A 27,782-nucleotide genomic window follows, 5' to 3' on the forward strand; every position below is an offset into this window, starting at 1 on the left:
TACAGATATCAGTACGAAATCCCTCGTACTTGTGACGTAAAACCCATCAGATGAAGCTACCTGTTGCCAAATTGTCCAACATTAGAGCAACCTATGCGCTAACATGAAGGCACGAACTCGCTCACAGTGTTGCGTAGATGGTGCTATTGACCGGAAGGGAAAAGGTGCCGTAAGGACACAGACCTCAAGCTGTTCAGCTATGTATAGAGGGTCAATAAGCATTTCTACCTCCTACTCTGAAATGATTGGGATGCATTGCTACCAGCTTTTCATATTTCGAATCCTCCATGGCTACTTCCTTGAAAGTCTCGAAAATTTATCCACGACCGCTCTGGATCGATGCCAAGTAATATCCGAGACACCACTGATGCTCTGCAAGATCCCTAATGCTTCCCGTTTGGCTTTTTCTTTCAACTGTCCCAACGTATCTCACTCCTTGATCTCGTCCATTTCTTGCAGCCGTATACTGACTGCTCTCCGATGAGCCTCTAATTCTTCGACCTTGGCCAACTGCATGACAGCACTACTGACATTCTTCAATCCTTCTTGAGTCAAATTGGAGCTGGTTATATGCTTCGTGAATGATGAAAGGTTTACTCCTGAGTACTGTTTGGCGTAGCCATAAGTTGCTTGTGATTGAGTTAGCGGAGTGACTGGCAATGGGCTTGTAGCTGGGATTCATACGCAAAGAATGATTGGTGCCTGCAGAGTAATCTCCTACACTTTCAGGAGCCCAGGGTCCCACAAAAACACTTCCCGCATGATCAACTGAAGAAATTACGGACTCGGCATTTTCGACCTGCAGGATCAGGTGTTCTGGCGCGTAATCATTGCTGTATTCCATTGCCTCTGTGATGTCCTTGACCACCAGTGTCACCGAATGCTCGATGGCTCCTCGCACGATGTCCTTTCTTGGTAAGGCTATAGCTTGGGCGTGCAATTCATCTTCAAGGGCAGCTAGTTGCTCTTCCGATAGATCCACGGCAATCAATACGACCTGCGAATCAATACCATGTTCTGCTTGACTGAGGAGGTCCGAAGCCACAAACTTAGGATTTGCCGACTTGTCTGCAATGACTAACACCTCGCTCGGCCCAGCAGGCATATCGATACTGACGCGGGCCGTGGTATCATTGGAGACAACCATCTTTCCAGCGGTCACGAATTGATTACCAGGTCCAAGGATCTTGTCAACTTTGGAAATGGTCTCTGTCCCGTAAGCGAGGGCTGCAATAGCTTGTGCTCCTCCTGCAAGAACAATGCTCTCAGCGCCAATCTTGTGAGCGATATAGACAATCTCAGGTGTGATCGTGCCATCCCTGCGCGGGGGAGAGGCCAGAATGATCTTCTTGCAACCTGCGGCCATGGCAGGAACACCGAGCATCAACGCCGTCGAGGGCAAAATTGCTGTTCCGCCGGGCACATAGAGGCCAACCCTTTCTATTGGACGAGAGAATCGCGAGCAGACAACGCCGGGCATGGTCTCCACACGCAATGGCTTCTCCTCCATTTGTGCCACATGGAAACGGCGAATGTTCTCGTAGCTGACATTGATAGCGTCGATGGTCTCTTGGGGCAGTTGCATCAGATTTTGCGGAAACGGCGCACGAAGAATCGGTGAAGTCAGAGAGGTAGCTTTTTCGAATTTGTGCGTGTACCTCAAGACGGCGGTATCTCCGCCCTCACGAACCTCCTTGATGATAGGCTTGACAATATCCATAATATCATCAGTAGATCTTTGGGATGGACGTTGGAGTGCGTCCTTAATGATTTTGGCGTCAGTGTCTCTAGTCTTATATTGTTTCATCCGTATCCTTCTATTTTGGAGGCCTGCAGCATCATCCTTTTCTTTCGGGACGGACGCTGCCTCTTTGAGAATCTCCTGTTCCGAATTTCCATTCAAGGCCCCTGCAGAGCCGTTGCTTTTATCTAGATGGCCGACCTTTTTGGCCCATTGAGGCTTAGCATCCCCTTTTCTTCTAGTAATCTTTGTACTCTTCAGATCGAGGTTATGTTCAATGTCTTCCATACTGACGCCTGCAGCAACGCACTTGGTCAGAGCAAAATAGAGTAGATCTCCAGCTTCAGCTGCAATATCCTTCTTGTCGGTTGCCTCACATAGCTCGCTTGCTTCTTCCATGATCTTAGCTTCGAGAAGCTTAGGTTCACTGAATAGTCTAGAAGTATAAGAGCCCGCAGGTGCTGATTCTTTGCGATTTTTTAGCGTTTGTTCGAGACGTGAGGCACCAGAATAAGGGCCGAAACAGGTTGAGGTCTTCAAGTGGCAGAAGCCTATCTCGTGTGAGTGACATAGGAGATGATTGAGAGCTAAATTACTATACCTTCTCCACGTTGTCTTACGTTGAACTGCAGAGCATCTGCATCACAGTCCATGAAGATATTGATCAGCTCCTGGGTATCTCCGCTCTCTTCACCCTTGATCCATATGCCATGACGGCGGCTGTGGTATACACCACGTCCTGTTCGCAACGCTACTTCTATACTTTTCTCATTGCTATATACCAGTCCCAGACAAATCCCATTCTCGTCAGTAACAACCGTGGGAAACAATCCGTCTGGTCGATCGCTACGGATTGCGGAAGTGATCAAAACGTGAGCTGGCACAAGATCTGGGTACTTCTTGGGATCTGTTGTAAGCCCACTCGCAGGAATGATAGCCACATGACCATCCTTAACTGCCCTGATATAATCACTTTGGATGTTGTGGGTCAAAGTCACGTATCGACCAGGGTAATACCCGGTCTTGGACATCCGGTTCATCGTATCTAGCAGCTTCCAATCATGGACTCCTTGGATCTGGATGCCAATGGGTGTGTCTGGAATAGAAGCCTCGACTTTGCTAAGGATGTTCTTGGCGGTTTCTTCCGGTTCACCATCAGATTCCGAACGGTCAAAAGAAATGACAAGACGACCGAGATCCTGGCCTACAAGGAGACGATCTTCGACTATTGCTTTCATCTGCAAGGACGTTACGAAAACCTTAGCGCCGCCATTGTTCAGTAAGGATAGAATGTCTTCTAAAGACTCTAAGGCTGTACAATCGCAATAGATGGTGTAAAGATTGAAATTCTTGTGAAGGAAAGTGATTGCATCTTGCTGCGTTTCCGGCGTAGCGGTAATATGAACTCGGTGCAGGTAAGAGATTGTATTCAAAGCAAGGCCATTGTCTTCAGAAGAAGGAAGATTCTTGATGTCAATAGACACCAGATAATGTTCTGCCATGGATATCTCTTCCTCCACAAAAACCAAACCAGAAGATGAAGCTCTTATACAAACGACAGCGTTCGTTTGTTTGTTGGATAAAAAAATTGTTCGGTACTAAACTAGCTGGGAGATAAAATACACAGCTAGCGTAATATTCATGATAGGTATGTGAAAGCATGAACAGGAGCGCTTCCCAACTCATTTGCTTTCTACGTCACGCTCAACATGAAGTATATACTCATAACTCGCGTGCAACAGCAATACTACTCGGTTGATCATACCCAACACGCTCGGCTTCCGTGACCTGCAATCATGATGGCCAGACCCAAACCCGAATCTCTCCAATCAAGTCCTGTCCCCTCCCGAAATCCTCTCCCGCTTTCTGCAGCCCAGGAATCTCAGGTAAGAGATCTCTATTATAAGAAAGTCCGAGGTCATTGTGCCAATGAGATACGGGGTACGTAAGATATCTATTCCTTCTACTTTGTGGCCGTTTTTCTAATCCAACGCCTAGACTTCGCATCATGTGCTACCAACCGCACTATTTCTGCAACCTGGGCATGTCGGAAACAGCGCCTGGCGATGAATTCGTGCATGATTCAATATGCATCACAAAAGGAGCAGGATGCGGCAAGAGAGGAGTGGTTCGCCAACATGGACTTGCGGCGACTTGAAATGGAAGAAAAAAGGCGTCAAAAGGTGGAGGCTGAGAAGTTCTTCAAGGAATGGTGGGATATCCCGAAGTCTTCAGGTCAAAACGAGGAAGATAAGGCCGAGAAGGACTGAGTAGGCATCGCTGGCATCTATTAGAATATGTGTATCAACAAATTGGGTGCAGGCATTTACGACTTTTGAGCAACCGACGCGGGAGGCAGGACATTGGTTGGCAATGACACTGTTACTGTTACTTAGTTAAGAAGGCATTTCTCTGCCTTTGGGTCCATCTGCTGTCTGCAAATCCCTAATCCTTACCAGGCCTCGAGCCTCAAGAACGCCTTCCAATGCACCGCTAAACCGCTTGCGCAAAGGAGACAAATTCACTGTTGAGCTTTATGGCTCCATGTCTCCGCCCGCTTCTGCATTGTTGCCGTCTCCGAAGATGTCCTCCATCCTGCCACCGCCTTCCTCATCTCCGCCATCATCGCCCTCGGCGCCTTCACCGTCGACGTCTTCCATTCTTTCCTCTTTTATTGCATCTTCCATCTCATCGTCCTCCTCATCCCATTCTTCGCGCAAATTCCAAGCAGCACCCGTTAGGCAATATTGCTCTGGCGGCAGCCTCATGCCCCAGTCTTTAGAAACTGGCGGTAACGCCACGCGGTTTTTTTCTTGCGCAATCTCATTGTAGAACTCCTTTGGCAATGTAGGGTTGAGTTGATAGTGTGTACGACTGGCTATGCTCAATCGGAGTGCTGACAATGTGACGGAGCTCAACTCATTTTGTGCCGCAGCTTTACCAGAACCTGTGCCAGAACCCGAGGTCCCATAACCTTCGCTGACGAAATGAAGGGCATCCCTGGGATCAGTTGTTAACATATAGTGGTGATTGGAGCTCTCAGAGAATACTTACTGTAATGTCGAAGATGTATAGCGGTAGGCAAAATCCATAAGCTGGAGAGGGACTCGTTCTTGATAGGCATTCACACCGTAGTTTGAAAGAACAAGGTGTATGAGTCGGGCATCTCGAGGTCTCTTTGATTGGCCATTGTCCACCGGAGAGTTTGTGGTAAAGCTGGGGTTAATCAGATCCGCCGCTGTAGGTTCATCTTGACTAGACGATTGATTAGCTGCTGGATTGGCATCTGGAACAGCGCCATTGGCTTCCGCCATGATGAGCGCACAGCGCAGTCTGCAGATTGTAGCGAGCTAGAGGTGGTAGATGAATATACGTCGAAGTGCCTCGGCGAAAATGAAATTAAGGTGCTTGAGGCAGGTCTACCGAGACAGGACTTGGGTAAAATGGTCTCATCGTTTCATCGTGTAGAGTACCACTACTACCTTACTTCAAGCAAGTTGAGAGAACAACCGCTTCATCTCTGGGTAAATAGGTATCAAGCCAGATGAGTCAGCGTCAGTTCTTCAGTGCTTGAATTCTCAATGTGTCAGAGCACTTTGCCAAATCACCTGCTACTTGTCCTCCGCCTCAGTACCTTACAAAATTGTACAGAAAGAGTGTTGAAACGTCTCCCTTGGACGCTGTACTCCATAACAAAAGGATTGTTCAGCAGGCTTCAGGACCATGACCCTCGTCAAAAGCGCCATCCAATGCCGCTCCAATGCAGCCATAATGCGTGAAACCCCACATATGCAAGAGCTTTTCCCAATACACCAACTACTTCCAGCGCCTTGCTTGCATCGGTAGCTCCAATTCTGACCTTATCATTCCTGTACCTAGCTCGATGTTCATTCGTCTTCTGCCGCCCCGGTAGCAGAGCGTGTGACTTCAGCTGCTGTGATCTTTTTGAGATCAGCCTTCGACGATCTTCCATCAGAGTCAGCAATCTCAACTTCTACCGCATCAGGTACACCATCGTTTCCGTCATCGTTAAGTGAGATGCTTCCGATTATTGAGGAAACCAAGTCTTCTCCCTCTCCTTCATCAATCGAATCCCTGGACAAATAGCTTTCCCCCAAGCCATCTAGTTCCTCTTCTTCATCCTCCTCGTCAACATCATCATCATCATCGAGACCTTCGCTTCCATAGTCTTCACTCCTTATACTTTCCCTCTCTTTTCTCATTTGTTTTTCAACCTCAGAGTCACTTTCCGACAAATAGTCAATTTCCTCAGGCACGTCCCTCCAGAAAACGAAATCCGTTTCCTTTTCCGCACCACCATTCGTAAGTAAACTTACAGTGGGAAAAAAGTGGTCCACAACCTCTCGCATGGTAACATAGCTGCTTTTGTATTTGTTCAGAGTGAGAAGATCAAGAGAGACCTCCGCGTTCGAATTGATCGTGAAGATTCGTGTCGACGGAATGTTGACTGATCTGTAGCTCAAAGCGTCTGTCAATCGGTTCCCAAACCCGGCATAAAATGGTTTCCTCTCTTGGCCAAAGAGATTCAAAATATCGCGGAGACAGGCCATTTTAAACACTTCTGGTTTACGAAGATATATCTCGCGCCTCAATGCAGCGATTGTTCGATCAGGACTCATGATCACTGGGCCTTTGGGTAGTTTGAACCCCTCCTGAGAGACCCCGTTCAGATAGCTCCGAGTCGTATCTGCTTGCCCAACAGATCTGCTGGTTAGATATAGGATATTATATCCATTTGCCACAATGTCCGCGTATAGCTTTGCAACACCTATGTGGGTCCAGTCACGGCCAATCATATTCAACACATGACCGAGAGCATCGGATCTGCACAGCTGATGTTTAGTTCCGCAGTGTTGGGTATGAGCCGCACAACTTACTTTGTAATTGTGCCGTCAATGTCTGATATGACAATTGGCACATCGTACTTCCAATAGTACATAGAGGCCTGACACGTAGCGCGGTTGACACTGAAACTCATAGAATTCTCCCCTGGCTTCAAGTTCAGAGCTTTCAACTGATCACTGGTGAGTCGTAGGGTTTTCGCGTAGTTCCTGTTGGGATCCCCACTGCCGGGTTCCTCGGCTGGAGGCGTATGTGGTGGTGTCACAAGCCCAGTTGGGGTGGCATCTGATTTGGTCCGATGGTGCTTGCTTGAAATCTGGGAGGTCGTAGGTAGTCTTTCGTCGTCGCTGTGATAACCGGGATCTGATGCTGCATCATTGAACACTGCACCTGGGGCCAGACCTTGAAGTCCAATTCTACGTCCAGCAGCCTCTTTGGCCTCCTCGCTACTATATATCCATAGGTTGCCCTGCTCATCGGCACCTATCAGAGCGCCGATGTCGTAGTTCCCTTCCAATTCCTCGGCCAGTATCTTGCGTGCTATTACCTCTGCTCGAAGAGCTTCGTCCTCACTGCTTTTGTAGCCGGTCATATCAAGCATCAAATCTCCGTTGTCCGTGACGCGGGTAGGAATATTAGAAATCGACAATTTCTTTGACAGCAGTTTTGCTCGGTTGAATGCATCGTTCGAAGAGAGAGGCGGTGGACTGATGGAGCGTTCTGTAGGAGCAGACGTTGCCAGGCTGGGTCCATTGTCGAGACCCAACCCGCCTCCATGCGCCTGAATGTGTGTACGATCGCCGTGGATCTCGCTTTGTGGACGTGTGGACGTTTGTACAAACTCCGCCGAAGCAGCGCGCTTGATGTGTGGAGAAGACGTAGTCTTGGAAGCCGACCAATCTCTCCTTCCAACATCGTCCGAAGCTGCCCCAGGGCTAGTAGATAGCGGAGTAAGCGCACCTGTATCTGGCGTTACTCCTGCACACCAGTGGGATCAGATAGTGCCTACCAAAATCACTCTTGGCTCTCGAAGCATCAGACAAGATTGGCCTCGCTCGTCCAACCGTGTCCCGTCTTCGATCGTTAATCCCATCCATATTTAGATCTAGGAACTCCGGCTCCTGTAATGTAGGGACCGAGGTGACATCCTGCTCTAATAGACTTTGCGGACTCGTTGCTGGTGAAATAACGGGCGATGTTTGCAGGCTCTCTGGGATTTCGTCAGAAGTCTCGAATACGAAGAAGGCTTCTCCGCCTTCTCCAAGCTTCATAGAATGGTCTTGCTTGGCATTGTTGACCTTGAACTCAACCTAGATTGATTGCCTAGTAAGCCGAGCCCCAGGCGCCAGATGGGAGAGTAGCACACTTTCTTTTCATACGGCCTCAGTAGTGAAAATTTTCCAAAGCGGACATGGAACGGTGAGCATGCTAGTGATCCTAATCGGCATGGTCAATTATAGAAGTAAAGCGTGGTTGTAAGATCTGTCTGTACCGTCTTCCTGCTCAACAACGATAACATCGATAGCACCGCTAAGTGTCGCTGGATTAATGGAATTCCATGTTTTGGATACTGAACCCCCGATACTCCTCACATACTGCATCTCCCCAAACGACAGCAGATTTTGTAAACAATCCAAATATCAGTCGTTATCAACGGGCTTCAATTCCGCAACAAGACAATTCCTCATGTGCAGGAAAGAAGAGCTGATGTTTTGTGGATCACATTTCTAGGATATGGATCGAAGCCTGACTCTGTGCGCGAAATCATACTTCCATTTCAGACCTGTCTAAGGCTCGTGCTAAATGTCACATCACATGAAAGCTTGCAAGTCATCATCTACCATACTTTTACAGTAATCCCGCTAAGCCTCATATGAAAGCTTGACTGATCGACCGTTGGATTATGGCTAAGAGGCGGACGGGACGGCCCGGTACAGCCAAGAATAAGGCTAAACAGGCTGAAGCAGAACTTGTGGAAGACGAACACGTCGAAAATCAAGCAATAGGTACACCAAAGCTCAGACAGCCTATCGTTTGCCAAGTATACTGGGCACTCCTTATTTCGTGCTACTCAGGTTACTTTTGCCTTTTGATCCTTGCATTGTCCCAGGGTTTAGACGTGCAGTCCATGCTTTTCCTACAATGGGATGCGGCCCTAGAGCAATGGGCGTCCATGGTATCACCCAGGCTCGCCTCCCCACACCTGTCCATGGCTTTCTTTATGTTCCAGGATGCTGCATTCATATGCGCACTTGCATGGTCAGTCATCATTACCCGGCTATTCCTTTCTTTCCATGCATGAGATGCTAAGTTTGCTGTAGGATTCTCTATCGCCTTTGGCAGATCAATCAGAAGCCTGTGGAAGAACTTCAAGAGCTCCTGGGTTTGGACATTCCTCCCATACCTGAAGTTTCCTTGGCTGGTATCACATCTGAGTCGGTTCTACTATATTGGAAGCCTCCGGACAATCAGGCTGCATCCCTAATGCACACCATAGAGGTTAATGGAATCAAAGGTACGGATTCTCTCTGGGAATCGCCATGCTTTCTCCAGCGATGCTAATCTGTGGCGCTCAAAGTTGGCGAATTCGGTCGAGGGGACACTTCGATCCAGATAACCGGTCTAAAGCCCGGCAACTACTACAACATAAGAGTCCTTGCAACGAACGCGGCGAAATTCACGTCGCTTGGACCTCTCATACGTTTACGTACCACTCCCTCGCTTAAGTCCAGTACACAGGCCGCTAGCATTCCGAGCGATCCTGCCGGCGACACTGAGCCTGCCGCTGTTCGTGCTACATCTGCGCCATTCGAAGCGGCCCTCCCATCTCCTACTGTCCGGGACTTCAGTGGTGCCCAGCATCAGACAAAGAGAACAGTGTCAGGACGTCGAAACTCACCAGCCACTTCTGGCGGTGAACAGCTCAGTGGACAAATTATCCAGACAGAGGGCAGCGATGAGGACGAATCTCCAGAGACTATCAAACGCCTGATAGAGAGGCTTGATTTCCTGAGAAATGAGGTCCAAAGAACAGACAGGGAAACATATGAAGAAGAACACGAATCTAAACGGTATTTGGCAGAGCTAGCCAAGGAGAAAGATGGTCTGAAGCAGATCCTTAAAGAGAAAGAAGAAGCAAGCTCGGAACTCCGGAGGCACGGCAACCATTTGGACAAGCTGAATAGAACAGCACAAAGCAAAAAAGCTGCAAAAGAAAAGCAATTGCAACAGAAGAAAGCGGATAGGCAGAAACTCAGGGATGACACCGCAAGATGGGAAAGAGAAACGATTGAGATGAAGCAAGACACAGAGGATATGGAGAGAGAAAAGGCCGATGTCATTGCTGCCAAGGACAAAGAGGTTGCAGACATACGAAAACGCATAGCCGAAGATGTTGCTGTTATCAAATCGTTGGAGGAAGAAATCCGTATTAAAGGCGTCCAAATCAAGGCAATGGAGAAAGATAGAGACAAACTGAGCAACGATGGAAGCGAGGAACATGAGCGCTCTATGTCCGAGAGAGAGAACGATCAAGAGTGGGAGACAAAGGTTCAGGCGATCCAAGCCCAATTGGGATCGTTCTGGCAGGCCGTCCAACATGCCGAATTAGAGAAGCAGCAGGCTGAGGAGCACTTAAACTGGTGGCTCACCAAGCGAGCAAGAAATCCGGAGCAGTTCGCCGCAACTCCGTCTCTGGAACTAGCTTCTTCGATTCAACGTAGCAGGTCACGGAGAAATCGACAAAACAATTCACGCGCCAGCACGATGTCTTCTCCCCCAGCTAACTACCAGAGCGGCCTCGTCTCATTCCATAACGGCGCTGCCATCTCCCCACCATTTGCAGCGACATCACCGTTCTTCAACATGAGTAACGGGATGACTGTCCCTTCGGGGTCGGAGCGGACAGGCTTGTCACGGACTGACGCCGAGATGTTGACTGGCGGAGGTCCGATGAGCCCGGCTGCAAATAGTCTTCTTCCTTCCAATCTTTTCCGGGATGACGATGCCATTGCCCAGCGCTTCACTGATACCGCTGGTCAGGAGCCCTTGGGTACTGCAAATCCGGACCTTTTTCTTGGGCATGCCGTATCAAACCCAGATGCATCGACCCATGGGCCTCATACACCTGTATCTGCAGGCAGTCGAGCAGGGAGTCTCTTTTCAAGTCCGCATGACAGTCTGCACAACTTGCATGGCTATCAAACGCGCCCAGACCCATTTATGGAAGGGGACAGTCACCTGGTCAATCCGACGAGTGCGCCTTTCCAGTCCTCAATAGCTGCAGACTCCAATCCTTTAGTCACCAGTAGGCTCGCCAATCTTTTCTCTTCAACTTTCAATCGGCAGAGGGCAAAGCCTAGCACACAAGAACCTCCGCTTCTAGGTACACTAAAGCAAGGGCAGAGTCAGTCTTTTCCGAGGAACTTAGAGCAAGACCACCTCGATCCTGGTGGGAGTCGGCGAAGGAGAGGAAGCCATGGTAATTGGGCCAACCCAATGGCAGGACTTTTGAATCGAAACACAGGCAATCCAGAGGATTCTGGGCTTATTACCGCTCGCACCGGGTCCGGCCGCAGAAGTCGACTAAACATGTTCGGTTCGAAGTTTGACGGGTTAGAAACCACGGCTTTTGCAGATCAACCATCTTCTTCCAGACCTTCTTCCACTTACTCTTATGATCAGATCCTCTCGAGGCCGTCGAGCGATAGTCAACGCCTAGGATGGGCAGTACCGGACAGCCTTCCAACCCGCAGCAGCCCCTTGGGCGTGAATTGGTCTACAGGCAGCGGGCCGTGGTCGCGCGCTCCATCGCGCCGTCCCTCGGTGCAACATGGCTCGACTAGTAACCTCTCTATTGGTAGTACTCCCCTCGATCCTGAAGGATATGCTGGATCATTCTCAAAGCAGAGTTCTGAGCAAGCTCCCATCGGCACACGCCCGCAGTCCTCTCAACGACCCGTCACTCCTAGATTGAATCCTGCTGCACCAAGCTTCAAGACGCTCTTCACTCGGGGAGACACTAAGAAAACGACGAAAGGTGAAAGGACTGGCAGCAAGAATACGGAAAAGCCCAAGGATAAGGAGGGGGAGAAGGGAGAAACCGACGAATTCGATTCCGTCCTTGACTCTTCGCCTCAAAACCCAAGACTGTCCCGAGATGCTCAATCCATCACCACAGCAACTTCAACTGCAGATTCTCACGACTCTTTTGATCGTTCTACGTCTGGGACTCCCTCTGAAGCGGTGACCCCTTCCGGACCCAAGGAGACGTTGATGCAGAAAATCACCCGCAAAAGTAGCTCCAGCAAGTTTAACGTACCTTGGGGCAAAAAGCGAGACCTACCTTCAACGCCGGGAGAGATCGACGAGTTGGCAAACAATGAGGAGCTTCTAGGAAAGAGCGTCGAAAGTGCCGGTAGTACACCACAGCAGGATAAGAGCAGCCGTTCTAGTATCTCATGGCCGAACATTCGACGGAAGAGTCGAAAGGGCGATTATTCTGCGAGCGATTTAATCGAGAGGGGCAGCGAGTTGGGAGATGATGATGATTAGCGGCAACCATCTTACCAATGAGAGCCAAGCCATGCTCTGACTCGCTTGTATGCTGTAAAGTAGGAGAATAGAAAATCTGCTTGCAGGAAGAGATCAGTCAATTCTATAAATGACCGTTCCCATAATCTTCGACCGTTCACTTTCGGAATCTCAAATAGTCAAAGAGGATAAAGGCTCTCGCTCCGGAAATAGTCAAACGGAGATAAAATATAAAAAATCCTGTAATTTGCGACGCACTAAGATCATGGATTGTGCAAAGAATGTGCCCACGTCCTTGCTAGAGGATGGACGCCGCAGCCTACTTGACAAATCAAGGCTGGCGAGGTGATGGCCATGCACTTCATCATTCAGGCCGAGGAATTACAAAGCCCATTCATATATCCCAAAAGGCGAATGTCCTCGGCGTTGGGAAGAAACAGCATGATGCCCACGCCGATCAATGGTGGGCGAGAGCCTTTGATGATACGCTGAAGGGGCTGAATAATACGAAGAATGAGGCAACGGGGAAGACGGAAGGAATAGCGTTTGGCTCTGGTGCCCAAGCGCTGCAAATGGTGGGGGTTGGAGGGGCGAAGTGGGTTGGGCAGGGCGGTCTCTACAGCAATTTTGTGAGAGGAGAGAGTTTGAATGGTACTTTGACACCTGAAGAGAACGATCACCGGGAGACACAGTCACAGTCAGAGGACCAGAGGAAACAGGAGAGGGGCAGCAACGATGTGGATCTCACTGCGGCTGCGGTGAAGGATGTTAAAAGGAGCAAGAGAAAGCGACGGCACCAAGAGGCGGAAGACATTGCTGAATTTTCCAAATTGGTAGCTGTTGATGCAGTTCAACAAGATCCCAAGGATGTTGGGAGAGAGGAAGAATACCAAAAGCTACGGGAGAGACCGAAAGATACGGAGACCAACGAACAACGACGGCAACGAAAGAGAGAAAAAAAGGCTAGGAGAGCTCTGGAAGCTGGTCAGAGCCGTGAGCTGCCAGAACAGCCTTGGTCAACTGCTAGCAATGATATTTCGACGTCAGACAGACCCAAGAGGCGAAGCAAGGAACAGCTGCACAAAGCCGAGGATGCAGAACCCGTTGCAACGAGGCCTCGCAATGCGTCGCAGGATGTGAAGAGAAAGGGCAAAAGCGGGAAGCGACGACGAGCGGCAGATACTCAGTGCACCTCCTGAATGGAGCATTTCGTTCAGTCTCGTGGTATTGCATTGCCGAGGAACAAACGGAACATCTGCAGTAGCGAGCATCTTGGATGCCCCAATGACAATTACAAAAATTCCGCGCCTTGACAAATCGAGGAATGGTCTTGCACTGAAAAACAGCATAATTCAACAAATATCTGGCGGGCGAAGTCCTGCAAGCGCCTACCTAGATTTCGAAAACGGCAAAGGAGACCACTGAAACACCATTGGCGCAGGGGGCTTGATTCTTAGGGGATGTAGACTGGTGATGCTGTAAGCTAATTGAGCCAGTCTAAGACTCCAAGCTCTAGGGTGAACAGCAGAATCCTCGCCGTGGAATCGTGGATATCTTAGTATGGGCCGCACAGACCGTTCTTATACGAAATTGCGTTGATTTGGAGAAGGTTGAGGCTTGCCAGTGGACGTTGACTGGTTGTTCGACTCAGAATTGCGATCTCCGCGGCCTGAGTCATTGATTTTGGAAGGCACATTATCGGGTGTTTTAGCTATTGAGATGGCCCTGAAAGTAGCCAAGGTCTCTGGTCCCAAAACTCATTTCTGATGATATCTGTGTGCTCTATTGTAATACTGGCTTGCGCACGTCGTCTTCGCTCCTTTTTCTTTGCAGTCTTGGACATCTCGGATTGCTCGCTGTTGAACACAGCAGGCGCATGGGCCTCCTGGCTGTCAGAGCTGGAAGTATCACACTGTACGGCATCAGCAGCCTCTTGGATTAAGGGAGCGCTGTCTTAGCATACATCACGGTAGATGATGCTGCCTTTCTTAAACATGTCTGCTTCGTTATTGTAGTTCATCTTGAATTCGCAAAACAAGATCTCGTTCTTCTCTGATGCCATTGTGCCCTGCGTCAAGATCAGCTAAAAGCCCACCATGCTTACACCATTGAAGCAGAATACTTTCAGCCTCTCCTCTGCTTGAGTGGCATCCATGCCGCCGTTTTGCACCAAAGCCCAGAACGTAGTATTGTAAAGATTGTTTATATGACCTGGGAAATACTTGAGCTTCCCCTTCTATTGCACGCAGGGCAGAAGGACGTACAATCCACTTGCCTCCAACTCATGTAGTCCCGCAAAGTCGAGGAGGACGGGTAAAGCACCACTCTCCCATCAAATGTTGGCATGGGAGGCGACAACGGCTTGTCTGCGAAGAAATCGGACCAAAGATGAATATAATACGATGTAAAAGTGGACACCACCGTAGTGAGAATTTTGCTGAGAACAAATATTAAGATTCGTTTCTCTTCATCACGAGAAATAACCCACTTACCTCTCTCGCCTTTCGAACAGTCGGCTTGATCGGTCGAATATGAAGCTAAGTCGACAATCAGCGCGAGAGAAATCATCCATGAGCCGGCATCATACCTAAACTCATCGCTTTCGCCATAGGCGCAATCAATGTCTGGCAACTCTTTCATCATCGCCGTGGCTGCGGCGTTCATCAACTCCAATGCATGGCGATCATTGGGTTTCTCGAATTTGTACTTTGCTGAAAGTCTGGAGATATGAGTTGCGCAGGAGATATCGAGCAGAGATCGGGTACCAACTTATGAAATCCACGCCCATCAATCCGTACAGTCATGTAGGTGTCTGGAAGCAACGTAGTCGACTGTTCAAACGTTTTGACGTACTCATATTTCGAGTTTGCCATATCAATGCACGGAGTATAGCTCGGAGACAGTGCAGAATGGTAAAGGTTGAAATTTAGGGCAGAGGATCAACGGATTCGTGATTTAGAGATTACTGTCTGCCGATAGAATAAGTCACAACCGTACACAAGGCTAATTATGATTCCTTGTTTATCTGCTCTATTTTACAAATATTGTAACGCCGGGAGTGCCCAGCCACGCTGAAGCCACCGACTAGTATCTGGAACGCCAACCCTAGAAGTTCCTTTCGAGAGAGTCTCGCAAGCACATTCTGTTTTGAACTTCGCAGGATAGACTTTTGCTCTGTGTGAGCTTGGAGATTGTTAACACCAAACGCCATCCGTGCTTGCTCTCTCCGACTAGAACTCGAAACGTCCTACAGCATCCACCTCGACAACGAGGAGTTGATACGTGGAAATGCAGGAATGTAATAGAAGTTCATGAGTAGCCAAAGCTACTGTGTTTAAGAAGCTCCAAAGATCTGTTGACCGTGAGAGCGAATCATAACCGTTACTACTGCTCTGGGCTAAACGTTGGACTCTGCAAAATTAAAGTTAGCAAGCGTAGACTATCGGATGTCATAAGGGAGAAGTCTTACAGTAGGCGTCCACTTCGGTGAACTTGAAGATGGACTGATGGACCTTGGATCTGATCCAGGGGTGAATTGAGGACTCGAAGGTGAGTAGCCCATTGGACTAGTAGGGCTATAAACCGGGCTCGTAGGGCTTTGTTGCTTGCCGGCAGCTTGAGGATTGTAGTTGGGGCTCGAAGGGGAGTATGAGGGACTTGTCGGGCTGTATACTGGGCTGGTGGGCGAGATTCCAGAGGCCTTGCCAAATGCCGGCGAAGAGGGAGAATATGATGGACTTGTCGGGCTGTATGAGGGACTCGTCGGGCTGTATGAGGGACTCGTTGGGCTGTAGCTGGGGCTGGTCGGAGAGACGCCAAGACCATAAGCAGGGCTTGAAGGCGAGTAGGAAGGACTTGTGGGAGTAAACGCGGGTGAGGCGGCGTAGGCCGGCTTTAGATGGTCAGCAAGAGCAGAGAGATGTGGAGTATTGAAACATACCGAGGCAGGCGAGAACTTCGGACTGGATGCAAAAGCTCCTGACGGGCTCTGGATGAGAGAAGATTAGCAACAGCATCTCATTGCATGTTCCAATTGGAACAACGTACCGTCGGACTGTAGAACCCTGGGGACGACGGCGAGGCACCAAAAGGACTTGTGGGCGAAGTGTTGAACGGAGACTATGCGAGGCGTCAGCAAGCTCGGATGATTCATTATAGACTGACTAGACGGGACTTACACTTGGGCTATAGCCACCTGGACTTCTGCTACTGTATGGAGACAAGCCACCACCGAAACCCTGAGGCTGGTATTCAGTAAATCCGCCAGGGGTAGCGCCGCCAGACTGAACAATCGGTGAGAATGCCGCGCCATAATCGGGGCTTCCTAGGTATCCACTTCCGTCTTGCATAGGTGAGCCACTGTCGTATGGCGTAGCGGCCCCATCTGCCATGACGTTGCCTTTGACACCGATATTAGGCATGATGCCCAGTCGTGCATTGTCACTGATGACCGTGTCAAGCATGTGCTTGAAGTAAAATGTCAGCAACGAGAAAACAGGCATCTGAATGAGAAACTTTACCTGATCTAGGAAAACCTCCAGCTCTCCTGTCCCAAGTGGAGCCAATTGTCCAAGCATGACGTTCTCGGAAACACCTCGACAGTCATCGAGCTCCCCGCAGGCGGCAGCCTCGTAGAGAATCTCAACCGTCTCTTCGAAAGAACATCTCATCAATGCACCTGTATCAGCCCTGTTTATACCATGGCGAGTAATGGCCATGAGAGAACCCCGAGCAGTCATCACATCGACAAGTAGTGCCAAATGGCGATGGTTGACGTATGAACCGTCAAAAGCCAACACTTGAGTCAATTCGCGCATGAGAGCTGATCTGGAGGCCTCAATACCGAAGACTTCGAAGACTTCGATGAAAGAGTTCGAATATGTACGCTTCGTATCAACACCAGGTATGGTCAGAACTTCGGCGAGAGACGAGCCACTGGTGTCCAGGAACCATTCTTTGCAGAGAGGATCATCTTTGGAGCTAACCATAGATCCGTCCTCTGTCGTACGAATCTTCATGCGCGTGTTGAGAAACGCTCGCTCGATACCAGGAACGCCTCGTAAAGTGAGCGTGTCAAGCATGTGGTTTTCGAGTCGTTTGAGCATCAGATCTTCTTCAAGATCGTCGTCCTCGTCTCCTTTGCCATGGTCTTGGATCATGCGGATTCGAACCACCTGTTCATCAGCATTGTCATCACTGAAAATGACGGCAAGATCTTTAGCGTAATTCTCCTTAATCTTGGCAGCAACGTCTTGAACGGTCAAACCCTTATCAAGCAGAGCGCGACGGCCAAGTATAATCCGAAGAAGCCAACGTGATTGTCGAAATTGGTCTTCAACATCGCCTCCGGGCAAGATGAAATAAGACTCCACCATGTCACGGTCTGCTTCAATGACCGTTGATTGAATGTCCGGATCGTAGTATACCTCAGTAGTTTCGGTGACAGAGCGGAGAGTTGTATGTTCCACAGCACTTCGAAGCAGTTTCGCGCTCTCTTGGTTTCCTGTCATTCCCTCCTCCTGATAGACCGTCATTGATGGAGTCTTGATATTCGTGGCCACGTTTAAAATCTCCTTCAGACGAGGCACGCCCAACGTGACGTTCTTGGAGGAAACACCGGCAAAATGGAAGGTATTTAAAGTCATTTGGGTAGCAGGCTCTCCAATCGACTGTGCGGCCAAGACTCCAACCATCTCGCCAGGGTTGACAGCAGCGCGGCAGAAACGACTCTCAATCTCACCTAGTACGTGCTGAAATGCGAGCTTGTTGAGAGAATTCTCCATGACCAGACGTTTGAAGGCTAAACGCGAACGAAGCTGTATTTTGAAAAGCAAGGTCGCGTTATGCTGAGCTTCTTCGGAAAGTCTATCGGTGCCTCGAACGACGACGAGCCGATCGAGTAGATCTTGAACTTGTGGAATGACCTCCGCCGGATGCAGATTGCTTCGTGCGCCATTCTTGATCTTGAATGTCGTTTTCGCCGTTTCCAACATGCGAATGACATTGAGAGGAAGTTGCAGATTCTCAGTGTCATCTTGCCTGTTCTTGCGCAATTCAGCGCGGTCCTTCTCAAGCTGTCGGTACTCGTTATCGAGGTGTTTCTGTGTCTCAACGTCTCCGATCATCTCATTGGCTTGCTCTAAAAATTCTGGAGAGATGCTTGTTTCCGGCTTCGAGTCCATGAGGTCAACCCGAAACTTCCGCTCAAATTGCTTGGTCGAGCATGCGATGATATCAACACGTTGCTGTTCGATGTGGACACCGTCGAGGCCATCCTCACCATAGACGAATTGGACAATGTCGCCAAGAGAATTGCGTACAGTGCCATCGTATTTAGCCATAACATCTTCCAATGCCTTGACCAAACGGCGCTGAATGTAACCCGTCTCGGCTGTCTTCACGGCTGTATCAATAAGGCCCTCACGACCAGCCATGGCATGGAAGAAGAATTCCGTCGGGGTCAAGCCTCGCAAGTACGAGTTCTCGACGAACCCTCTCGATTCTGGTGAGTAATCATCCTTTGTAAAATGAGGCAAAGTCCGGTATTTGAACCCAAAAGGTATCCGCTTGCCCTCGACAGACTGCTGACCTACCACAGCTGTCATCTGAGAGATGTTGATAGTTGAGCCTTTAGATCCAGAGCGAGCCATTTGAGTGGCATTGTTGAGATCCTTGAGGCTCTTTTCAGTTACGGTGCCGGCGTCGTCACGAGCTTTGTTCAGTGCTTTTGAGACCTTGCTTTCGAACGTCTCTCGAACATTCATACCTGGAAGAGACTCAAGCTCGTTTTCAGTTGCGCTCCGAGTGATCTCCAATACTTCCGCCTTTTGATTATTGACCGCATTCTCGATCTGCTGTATAGTATGGCGATCTGGTATGGTATCGCCGATGCCAATACTGAATCCGTTATGCAGTAGCCAATAGTTGACAACCGTCTGAGCTCCATTGAAGAAGATCATGGCAGCCTCGGGACCTTTCTCGTTGAAAACGATGTGGATAACCCCACCCCCTGAAGCACCAACGGTTTTCTTGTTGAGGAGACCATACATCAGTTCGCCGCCAGATATCAACAGTCCATCGTCGTTGAGCGGCGAGAATCCTTCCTCGCTTCCTCGCAGAAGATTTAAGCCTGTTGGGATGACCAGACTCAAGATCTGCTTGCCAGTCCACTTCGCCAGCGGCTTGACAATGGCAGGCTGAGGGATCACACCATCCCAGTCTGGAACCCAGAGCAGTATGTTCATGACTTGTTCCTTGGTCAAGAATACATCTCGTCGACACATCTTGTAGATACCACACAATGTGTCTTGCACGATGCCCATCAGCGGTCCATTTCGTTGAGGCGATACAATATTCAACGGAACCATGCAGAGCTGGTTGATTTCTGCGCGTGTCTCTTCGCTCTGAGGTACGTGCAAATTCATCTCGTCTCCGTCGAAATCAGCGTTATAGGGAGAGGTGACGGAGAGATTCAGGCGAAATGTGGAATAAGGCATGACCCGTACGCGATGCCCCATCATTGACTCCTTATGCAGCGAAGGTTGTCGGTTGAAAATGATATAGTCACCATCCACAATGTGTCGCTCAACTTTCCACCCGTACTGTAGGGAGATTTCTCCGGCTCGTTTATGGTGACGCAGATCTATCCGCTCCCCTGTATCACGAATCACGTACTTCGCACCTGGGTGCTCGTTTGGTCCGTTTTTGACAAGCTGGTGTAGCTTTTGAATGTTGTAAGGAGTCACGGTCTCAGGGTATGTAAGTGTTCTTGCGATGCTTCTCGGCACACCTACTTCGTCAAGAGAGAGATTCGGGTCTCCTGTGATAACGGTACGAGCGGAGAAATCAACGCGCTTTCCCATGAGATTCCCCCGTAGACGACCTTCCTTGCCCTTGAGACGAGCACGTATGGACTTGACAGGACGTCCAGACTTTTGCAGGGCTTGGGGCTGACCAGCGATATCGTTGTCCATATAGGTAGCAACATGGAATTGCAACAGCTGCTCGAATTCATTAACAACATGCGCGGGGGAGCCTTCTGTTTCGCAACGTCGGACATTGCCGTTTGCACGGATGATATCGCCAAGCTTGTATGTCAAGTCGTCTTCGCCACGGGGACCATTACCTCCGTCCACAGAAATGCTAGGCCGTACGGGCGGAGGTGGCACAGGAAGGACAGTGATAATCATCCATTCAGGGCGTGCATAATCATTGCTCAACCCCATTCGTTTGATATCCTCTGTAGAGATGTGGCGGAAGATATTGAGGGCCATTTGTGGCGTGATGGGTTTTTTCTCAGGCTGTTGGCCCTCGTTTTCCTCGTCGCCTTTTTGGGCTTTCCAGGTACCAGTCAGTCGGAGTCCTTCTCGTCGCACTTCAGGTTGTATGTTTCCACAGCCACCATGGTCATGCTTTGGCTCTTTTGTTTTGTCCGATGGGGCGTCATCGTCCAATGCCATCGTGGTCTCGCAGATCATTTTAGGTTTGCAAAGCCGCCAGACCAAGTCGAAGCGTTTCTTGGGGTCTCTGCGACGTATCGCATCCGCAAACGCTGGGTTGCTCTAAAACGAAAGGCGTCAGCAACATACAAAGGACAAGATCGGCCATCCCGTAAGGGATGACTAACTTCATCTACTAATATCTTGCCGCAGTTGTGGCATACTGTTTCCAGCAGTTTCTTTATTTTCGTCATAAAACCTGGCGTTTCGTCAGTAATACCTAGAGCGAAGTTCTACTCCCTACCACATACCAACATGGTAAACAGGTACTGCGAGTTCAATATGTCCAAAATGTCCTGGACATTCTGACATGTTTTCATCGCAGGTACCACACTTGACAGCTCTGTCAATAGAACCAAGTCGCGGATCCGCCAAGCCCATCTGTCGGGGCCGCAGATTCTGCTCGTCCATCGTCTCGGGGTACTCTATAGGAGCCACACTCATATTCTTAATTTCTTCGGGTGAGAGAAGCCCAAACTGGATCTCTTGGATGGAGCGCAGAGGCGCACTAGAGTATTGAAAGTTGAGGTTCGCCATCTTTGATGTTGAAGATCGAAAACAAGGCCGAAGGTGGCAAGGAGTTGGAGTCTGTGAGATCTAAGTGTTCACGGAGATCAACCTCCTTGTAAAATCACAAAAGCCTGCCTGAACCCATCCGAGCCCTCGACTATTGACACGAGGTCAAAAGTCGATGCAGGTCGTGTAGGGAACACTGTCGCGACTCTTGGTCAGCGCCCGGGCTGGCCGCAAAGGGCTCCCTTCGCAGTGAATCACCCTCCACTCGAGATCTCAGCGATATACTCAAACGTAATATTCTTCGTGCACCTTTTGCCGTGGGTTCTGAAACAGCGAGAGCGATACTGCGCGACGGCCGGATGAATGATGGAATGTCGCCGGTATCGTGAGAGATGGAAGTTGTGTCGCTTTTCAAATTTACAAGTAGGACTAGCGTCGATGGCAGCCGCTTGAGGTTTAGACTAATTCGGCTGACCTTCCTTTCGATTCGACTCACTCACCACTTCACTTGAGGTCAACACTCTGCATCTTCACACTTGCTCTTGTTTTAGAGCATGCTACTGATCTGAAGCGTTACTCATATGAAATCTCTTTTTGCTTTCTGGACCAATACATGGTCGCTCATATTCAAGCATGAATCTTGCTCTGACTGATCCGTTCATCCTCGCTCAGGACTACCCAGAAGCGCTCACGGGCAAGCTCAGTACGATCGTCTCTAATGCATTGCTATGTTCTTGCTGACTACTTATGACCAGGATCTGGGCATGCAACGTGTCTCAGATTCAATCGTAGAGGAGACTTTCTTGCTTCAGGCCGGGTACGTATCCGACACGTCACCGCAAGGATTGGCACTAATCGCTCCGCTTAGGTGGATGGAACTATCGTGATTTTCGACATTGAAACCAGTGGAGTGGCTCGCAAGCTTCGTGGTCATACACGCCAAATCCAGTCACTGAGGTACGAGAGCGACCCTTGATTGGCTCTTTTCCTATGATTCAACCCTTACAGTTGGTCACGCGATGGCCGTCATCTCCTCAGCTCCTCGCAGGATTCGAAATGCATACTTTGGGATCTCAGTGATGGTACGAGAGTTCGGATTGTTCGCTTTGAGGCACCAGTGTACATTGCCGAACTACATCCATACAATCAGTACGTAGGATCGCGATTCGTGTTCAGATACATGCTCAGATCTACCTAGTTTGCTCTTCGTTGCCTCTCTGTTTGAAGACCAGCCGATGCTAGTTGACATATCCGGTACGGTGCCCGTTAAGCGCCAGCTACCAACCGCCCCAAGAAGACTTCGTATGGAAGGAGAAGATATCAACGAAAAGCAAGCAGCACAAGATGCGAAGCAATCAACCTGTGTTACCATCTTCACATCTCTAGGTAACCATATCATTGCCGGCACCAGCAAAGGGTGGTTAAACATCATAGAGACACAAACTTGCGCGATTATACATTCAACTCGACTATGCGCAGGTGTGGTCATTTTTCTCCGCCTTACGGCATCTGGACGCCACATGGTTTGCAACGCTAGCGACCGAGTAATCCGGACCATTCACGTACCAGATCTATCAAAGATTGACCTAGATATTGATGACATCAGTGTCGAAGTAGAGCACAAATTCCAGGATGTGGTCAATAGGTTATCTTGGAATCACGTCGCATTTAGCTCAACAGGAGAGTATGTTTGTGCCACTACCTACATGAATCACGATATCTACGTATGGGAAAGGGGTCATGGCAGCCTGGTCAAGATCTTGGAGGGCCCAAAAGAAGAGCTTGGAGTAGTAGAGGTTGGCAGCTGTTCAGTAGGGAGTGTATGGTCTGGCTGACACGTAGTAGTGGCATCCACATCGACCGTTCGTTTCTGCTTGCGGCCTCGAGACAGGACGGGTTTATCTGTGGTCCATCGTCACCCCGCAGCGTTGGTCAGCGCTTGCACCAGACTTTGCCGAGGTCGAGGAAAACGTTGAATACATTGAGCGTGAAGACGAATTCGACATTCATCCGATCGAAGAAATTCACAAGCGTCGATTAGATCTTGAGGATGAAGCTGTAGACGTCCTAACAATCGAGCCTGCCAAGAGTGAGTTTGAAGAGGAGTCATTCAGCATGCCAGTCTTGCTGGATGTTGGCGACAGCGAAAGCGAAGAGGAGATTGTTGCTGTTGGCCCAGGCACAATGAGGCGTAAAAGCCCTGGTGAGGGTAGGGAATGGATGAACGGTGCAGAAAGTGGTGAGAGTGGCGAAGACCAAGGGACCGCCAAGCGTTCAGCTACAAACGGGACCAAAAAGTCTCAACCCAAAATGCGAAAGCGTTAACCCAAAAGCTCGATCTGTGGCACGACATATGTCTTTCCAGATTCGCAGTATCTGCAAGAAGGGGATCCGGTTCAAGAGTAAAGCATATTGACTGTGAGGTCCAAGGCCCGCTCGAAGTCTCTTTGCACCCGTCAGTCATCAGAGCACTCCTTGGATTCTTGTATCGTCAAGGCAGGCCGTGTGGATCATCGATACCCAATCCGATCTACTTGGAGCCACTCGAGCCACGCACAGGTCAAAAACCACAATGCCCAGAGACTTGGAGTCTTCGGTCATTCAACCGCTCTGAAGGTACGTAGCCTTGTCACTGGGGTAGAATCTTGGAACTACAAGACAATGAAACAGGCTGCTTCCATCGAATCCCGTCGAGCAAGTGGGGCTGTTGGTATAATGTCGAGAAGGCGAGTGCCACAGCAGACGTCGATTCAACCAGTGGGCATCAAAGCTTGTGGGTAATTATTAGGAAATCTAGTCTCAGAAAGGCCCCACGCAGTGGGTCTGAGTAGGAAACCCTGCCAAGCCTCATTTTTTTGATGGTTTGGCTGATTCACCCCTGGGTATATATTAGCATTGGTAGCTTTCGGGGTAGCTTTGACCCGGAGCGAGCTACCCCGAAGCTACCCCGAAGCTATTTCACTTCAATATAATATTACTTATTAATCGAATTATTAGATTTAATAAAGATATATATAAATACTCTTAATATATTAAATTTTCTAAGTTTAAAGTTTAAAATTTCTTAAGTTATTAAGTCTTATAATTATTTATTTAAAATATCTTAAAATAATAAAATATTTATAAAACTTTAAATATATTTACTTATATTTATAAGTTATTATATTATAATATAAAACTATAAATTAAATAATAAATTAATTAAGATAATTGTTATAGTAAGCTATCGTGACTGTATAGATATATAATTTAATCTATCTTCGTATCTATTAAGAAGGTATCTTAGTAAGAACCTTAGCTTAGCATTATAAGTAGTTACTTCTTAATAGAAGAATAACTATCTTTACTATATATTACTCTTATACTTATATTTCTATATTACTTTTATAATATAATAGTAATATTATTATTCGATATTAATTAACTATTAAATAATTTAGAAGCTTCTCTATTATTATCTATTCGTTTAATAGCACTTTATTACTTAATTCTTTATAGCTATTCTATTATCTAAATCTTTTACTAACGCTCTTTTATTTATTAATTAAAAAGTCTTTACTATCTTATTAATCTAGTAAGTAATTCTAATCTAGTAGAATATCTCCTTAACATCGATATCGTCTATATTTATATCAATTAAAGAGCAATTATATTAGTCTTTCGAATCGACGACTTTATTAAAATAGTATACTTATATCTTAATCTACTAAAGTCTTTAATAGTATCTATAATCTAATATCTTATCATTTATACTCTTAAGCTCTTAGAGCTATTAAGACTCTTATCTATATTATAAAATAATAAAGTAAAAACTAAATCTAATTTCTTAGAATTTAAGTTATTAATATTATAACTATTAGATTAAGCTATTAATAAGCCTTTCTTTTATAAGATAGTTAAAGATTTTAATAATCTTATTATACAGCTAGTAGAGCTACTAAAGCCTTCTTTAATCGATATTACCCTATTAAATTCACCTTTATTAAGCTCTCTCTCGCTAGCTATATAGAAATCTTTAAATCTTATTTAAATAAAAAGCTCTATATTAATAAGCTTATTTAGTAAATATTCTTCTTCTACTTCTAAGACCTCTATAAAGATTATAATCTATAATAATATTATAGCTTTTAACTCTTCTTTTAATTATTAATAGCTTTAATAAGATCTTAATAATACTATTTAAAGAGTTATAATCTAAATATTATAAAATCTATAAATATTATCTAGCCCTATAGGCTCTATAGAAGAATTAGAATTATAAGATTTATCTAGAAAGTTATTTATCTCGTTAAGTATTTTCAATTAATAGAATCTATTAGATTTTAACTACTTCGACTCTTATCTCAATAAATTCTATAGAGAAAATAAGATTATTATAATTAATAAAGATATCTACTTTCGTAGCGTTATTCTTTTTATTAAATAATTATAAGATATAGTTATTATAAAAGGCTTTTCTATAATTAAAGCTAATCTTAATATAATATTAAGAGATATAGTATTATTATAATATATTATTAAATTATTAAATCTTAAAAAGCTTAATTTATAAATAGATAATGATATTAAAAAATAGTATAAGATGCTATTAAGATAATTTAAGAAATTAACTAGAGTAATACTCGCTTATCTTATTACTAAAAAGTATACTCTAATAAATATATATAATAGAAGAGAGCCTTCGGGCTATATATAAGTAGTTATTTAATATATTAAGTCTACTAATATAAATAATATTAAAAATTAGTTAACATTTATCTATTAAGATATCGTAGTAGACTTATATACTTTCGTAAACTCATTATCTACTATAATATCGATTTCTTCATTTATTTAAGTACTTAAATTAAAGAAAGATATATAATTTAAAAAATCTAAATTATTTTATTAAAGGCTTTAATAAAGTTAACTACTATAATAATAACGCAATAATTAAATCTTTTAATAAGATCTTCGATAAGATTAATTAAATATTAATTATTAAGATTAGTAGAACTATAAAAATTAATCGTTTAACTTCTTTTAGTCTTAGTTCTATTCGTAATAGCCTTTTAATTATTAGAATAGATCTTACGATAGAGAATAATATATTTATAATAATTAATAGTATAATTATTAATTAAATTAATAATACGCTTTATAAAGTAATTATTCGCTTATTATACCGTTACGCCTTTAAATCGCTAGTTCTTTAAGTATATTAGATTCGATGTTCTCGAATTAATTTAAGTAATTAAACTCTTCTTAAAATGAAAGGTTTTTAAGGCGAGATAATTGCTACTAAAGTAATAGAGGTAAGTAGCTATAGTAGCTATAAGGTATCTATTATAGCTAGGCCGCTACTTATTAAGCTAATTATAACGATTAAATAGCTTATAATTAAGCTAATTATACTAATGAGGATTATTCTAATATCTTTTAAGAATATAATAAAGTATAAGAAGCTTATTAAGGCGAATCGTCTAAGAAAAGCTTTATTAACAATTATAAAGAATAGCTATATAAAGAGGCCTATATTAACTTTATCGATATTTATATAATCTATTAAAATTACGAGATATTATTCGCATCTAAAATAAAACTCTATAAGTACTTATAGAAGAGCTATTTATAAGAGTCTTCCGTAGTTAAATAAAAGCCTTTTATTTATTAATTAAAAGTCTTCTACTATTAAGACTTCGATTTTATTAAAATTATTAATTCTAACTTTATTAAAAAGTCTAATCTAGATATAAAAGTTATCTTTTAAGAGTAAAATTATATTTATATCTTTATACGTCTATAGCTTAATATTATTAATAAAGAGATTTATATTAATATTGGCTATAGAGTTACTTTAGTAGATAAATCATAGTTATTAATATTATTATCTCTCGTAGAAATTCGAAAAATAACTTTATCTCTTCATATTAAGGGCTTAGATTCAGCTATATATAATATTAATAAGTATATTCTTATTCTAATATATATCTCTATTAATAAGATAGATAATAGTAAGATTCTCTATTGTATTTAAAAAAAGATCTATCTTATTAATAGTCTAAAAGCCTATATACTATTAAAAAATAATATTATAAATCTTAAGAAGATTATACTTAATATTATTTAAGATAAAGTATATATTAATAGCTATACTATTATTACTAATATTATTAATTAATAACGTAGTTTATATTAGAAACGTATTATTTATACTTATAAAGCCTTAATTATAGCGCTCTATATTAATATTATAATATTTATTAACTCTCTTAAAAGATTATCTAAGAGAGACTATATTTTCAAATTAATAGTATAGCGAAATTTGACTCTATACGCTTATCTTATAGACTTATATATTACTAAAATCCTAATTAAAAATAAAACTAATTAAGTTATTTAAATTTCTAAGAAGCTTTATCTAGATATACTATATAAAATTAATTATAAAAATATCTTCTTTATAGAGCCTTCGTCGAAGTCTTTTATAGATAAGTTTATTATAAGTAATTAGATTAAGAAAGTAGCTATTCTTATTATGGTAATATTAATAAATATAGCTAATAGCCTCTTATAGCTTGTTTATAATATTATTATATCTTAATTAGATCTTGCTAAAGAGATTAAGCTATTAAATAATATTATAATTTATA

General features: G+C 45.4%; 9 protein-coding genes across 9 annotated transcripts; 4 read left to right on the forward strand and 5 right to left on the reverse strand.

The window, feature by feature from the left end:
- Nucleotides 1-429: 429 nt before the first annotated feature.
- Nucleotides 430-3,243, reverse strand: HO133_009323 (uncharacterized protein; the record flags this gene model as incomplete). The annotated part of the gene is made up of 3 exons (XM_037300184.1): nucleotides 430-629; nucleotides 685-2,292; nucleotides 2,343-3,243. 3 exons carry the CDS (start codon nucleotides 3,241-3,243, stop codon nucleotides 430-432), a joined length of 2,709 nt encoding a protein of 902 aa, XP_037155010.1.
- A 294-nt stretch (nucleotides 3,244-3,537) lies between these two features.
- HO133_009324 (uncharacterized protein) lies at nucleotides 3,538-4,011 on the forward strand (the record flags this gene model as incomplete). The annotated part of the gene is made up of 2 exons (XM_037300185.1): nucleotides 3,538-3,682; nucleotides 3,740-4,011. 2 exons carry the CDS (start codon nucleotides 3,538-3,540, stop codon nucleotides 4,009-4,011), a joined length of 417 nt encoding a protein of 138 aa, XP_037155011.1.
- Nucleotides 4,012-4,275: 264 nt separating this feature from the next.
- Nucleotides 4,276-5,055, reverse strand: HO133_009325 (uncharacterized protein; the record flags this gene model as incomplete). Its single annotated transcript, XM_037300186.1, has 2 exons — nucleotides 4,276-4,741; nucleotides 4,796-5,055. 2 exons carry the CDS (start codon nucleotides 5,053-5,055, stop codon nucleotides 4,276-4,278), a joined length of 726 nt encoding a protein of 241 aa, XP_037155012.1.
- Nucleotides 5,056-5,628: 573 nt separating this feature from the next.
- HO133_009326 (uncharacterized protein) lies at nucleotides 5,629-8,205 on the reverse strand (the record flags this gene model as incomplete). Its single annotated transcript, XM_037300187.1, has 5 exons — nucleotides 5,629-6,586; nucleotides 6,640-7,564; nucleotides 7,614-7,914; nucleotides 7,971-8,041; nucleotides 8,097-8,205. 5 exons carry the CDS (start codon nucleotides 8,203-8,205, stop codon nucleotides 5,629-5,631), a joined length of 2,364 nt encoding a protein of 787 aa, XP_037155013.1.
- A 302-nt stretch (nucleotides 8,206-8,507) lies between these two features.
- HO133_009327 (uncharacterized protein) lies at nucleotides 8,508-12,157 on the forward strand (the record flags this gene model as incomplete). The annotated part of the gene is made up of 4 exons (XM_037300188.1): nucleotides 8,508-8,645; nucleotides 8,715-8,863; nucleotides 8,926-9,119; nucleotides 9,183-12,157. 4 exons carry the CDS (start codon nucleotides 8,508-8,510, stop codon nucleotides 12,155-12,157), a joined length of 3,456 nt encoding a protein of 1,151 aa, XP_037155014.1.
- A 284-nt stretch (nucleotides 12,158-12,441) lies between these two features.
- Nucleotides 12,442-13,335, forward strand: HO133_009328 (uncharacterized protein; the record flags this gene model as incomplete). Its single annotated transcript, XM_037300189.1, has 1 exon — nucleotides 12,442-13,335. One exon carries the CDS (start codon nucleotides 12,442-12,444, stop codon nucleotides 13,333-13,335), a length of 894 nt encoding a protein of 297 aa, XP_037155015.1.
- Nucleotides 13,336-13,847: 512 nt separating this feature from the next.
- On the reverse strand, nucleotides 13,848-15,009 carry HO133_009329 (uncharacterized protein; the record flags this gene model as incomplete). The annotated part of the gene is made up of 7 exons (XM_037300190.1): nucleotides 13,848-14,048; nucleotides 14,100-14,204; nucleotides 14,259-14,347; nucleotides 14,401-14,573; nucleotides 14,629-14,673; nucleotides 14,724-14,855; nucleotides 14,906-15,009. 7 exons carry the CDS (start codon nucleotides 15,007-15,009, stop codon nucleotides 13,848-13,850), a joined length of 849 nt encoding a protein of 282 aa, XP_037155016.1.
- Nucleotides 15,010-15,520: 511 nt separating this feature from the next.
- Nucleotides 15,521-21,171, reverse strand: HO133_009330 (uncharacterized protein; the record flags this gene model as incomplete). Its single annotated transcript, XM_037300191.1, has 8 exons — nucleotides 15,521-15,547; nucleotides 15,606-16,028; nucleotides 16,077-16,124; nucleotides 16,184-16,255; nucleotides 16,315-16,602; nucleotides 16,657-20,697; nucleotides 20,763-20,833; nucleotides 20,886-21,171. The coding sequence occupies 8 exons, from the start codon at nucleotides 21,169-21,171 to the stop codon at nucleotides 15,521-15,523; spliced, it is 5,256 nt and encodes a 1,751-aa protein (XP_037155017.1).
- Nucleotides 21,172-21,783: 612 nt separating this feature from the next.
- Nucleotides 21,784-23,475, forward strand: HO133_009331 (uncharacterized protein; the record flags this gene model as incomplete). The annotated part of the gene is made up of 6 exons (XM_037300192.1): nucleotides 21,784-21,853; nucleotides 21,906-21,967; nucleotides 22,019-22,107; nucleotides 22,159-22,299; nucleotides 22,349-22,946; nucleotides 22,996-23,475. The coding sequence occupies 6 exons, from the start codon at nucleotides 21,784-21,786 to the stop codon at nucleotides 23,473-23,475; spliced, it is 1,440 nt and encodes a 479-aa protein (XP_037155018.1).
- Between the last annotated feature and the right edge of the window lie 4,307 nt (nucleotides 23,476-27,782).

This window comes from Letharia lupina, assembly GCF_014066315.1.
Source record: "Letharia lupina isolate WasteWater1 chromosome Unknown contig_6, whole genome shotgun sequence".
Taxonomy (NCBI): Eukaryota; Fungi; Ascomycota; class Lecanoromycetes; order Lecanorales; family Parmeliaceae; genus Letharia; species Letharia lupina.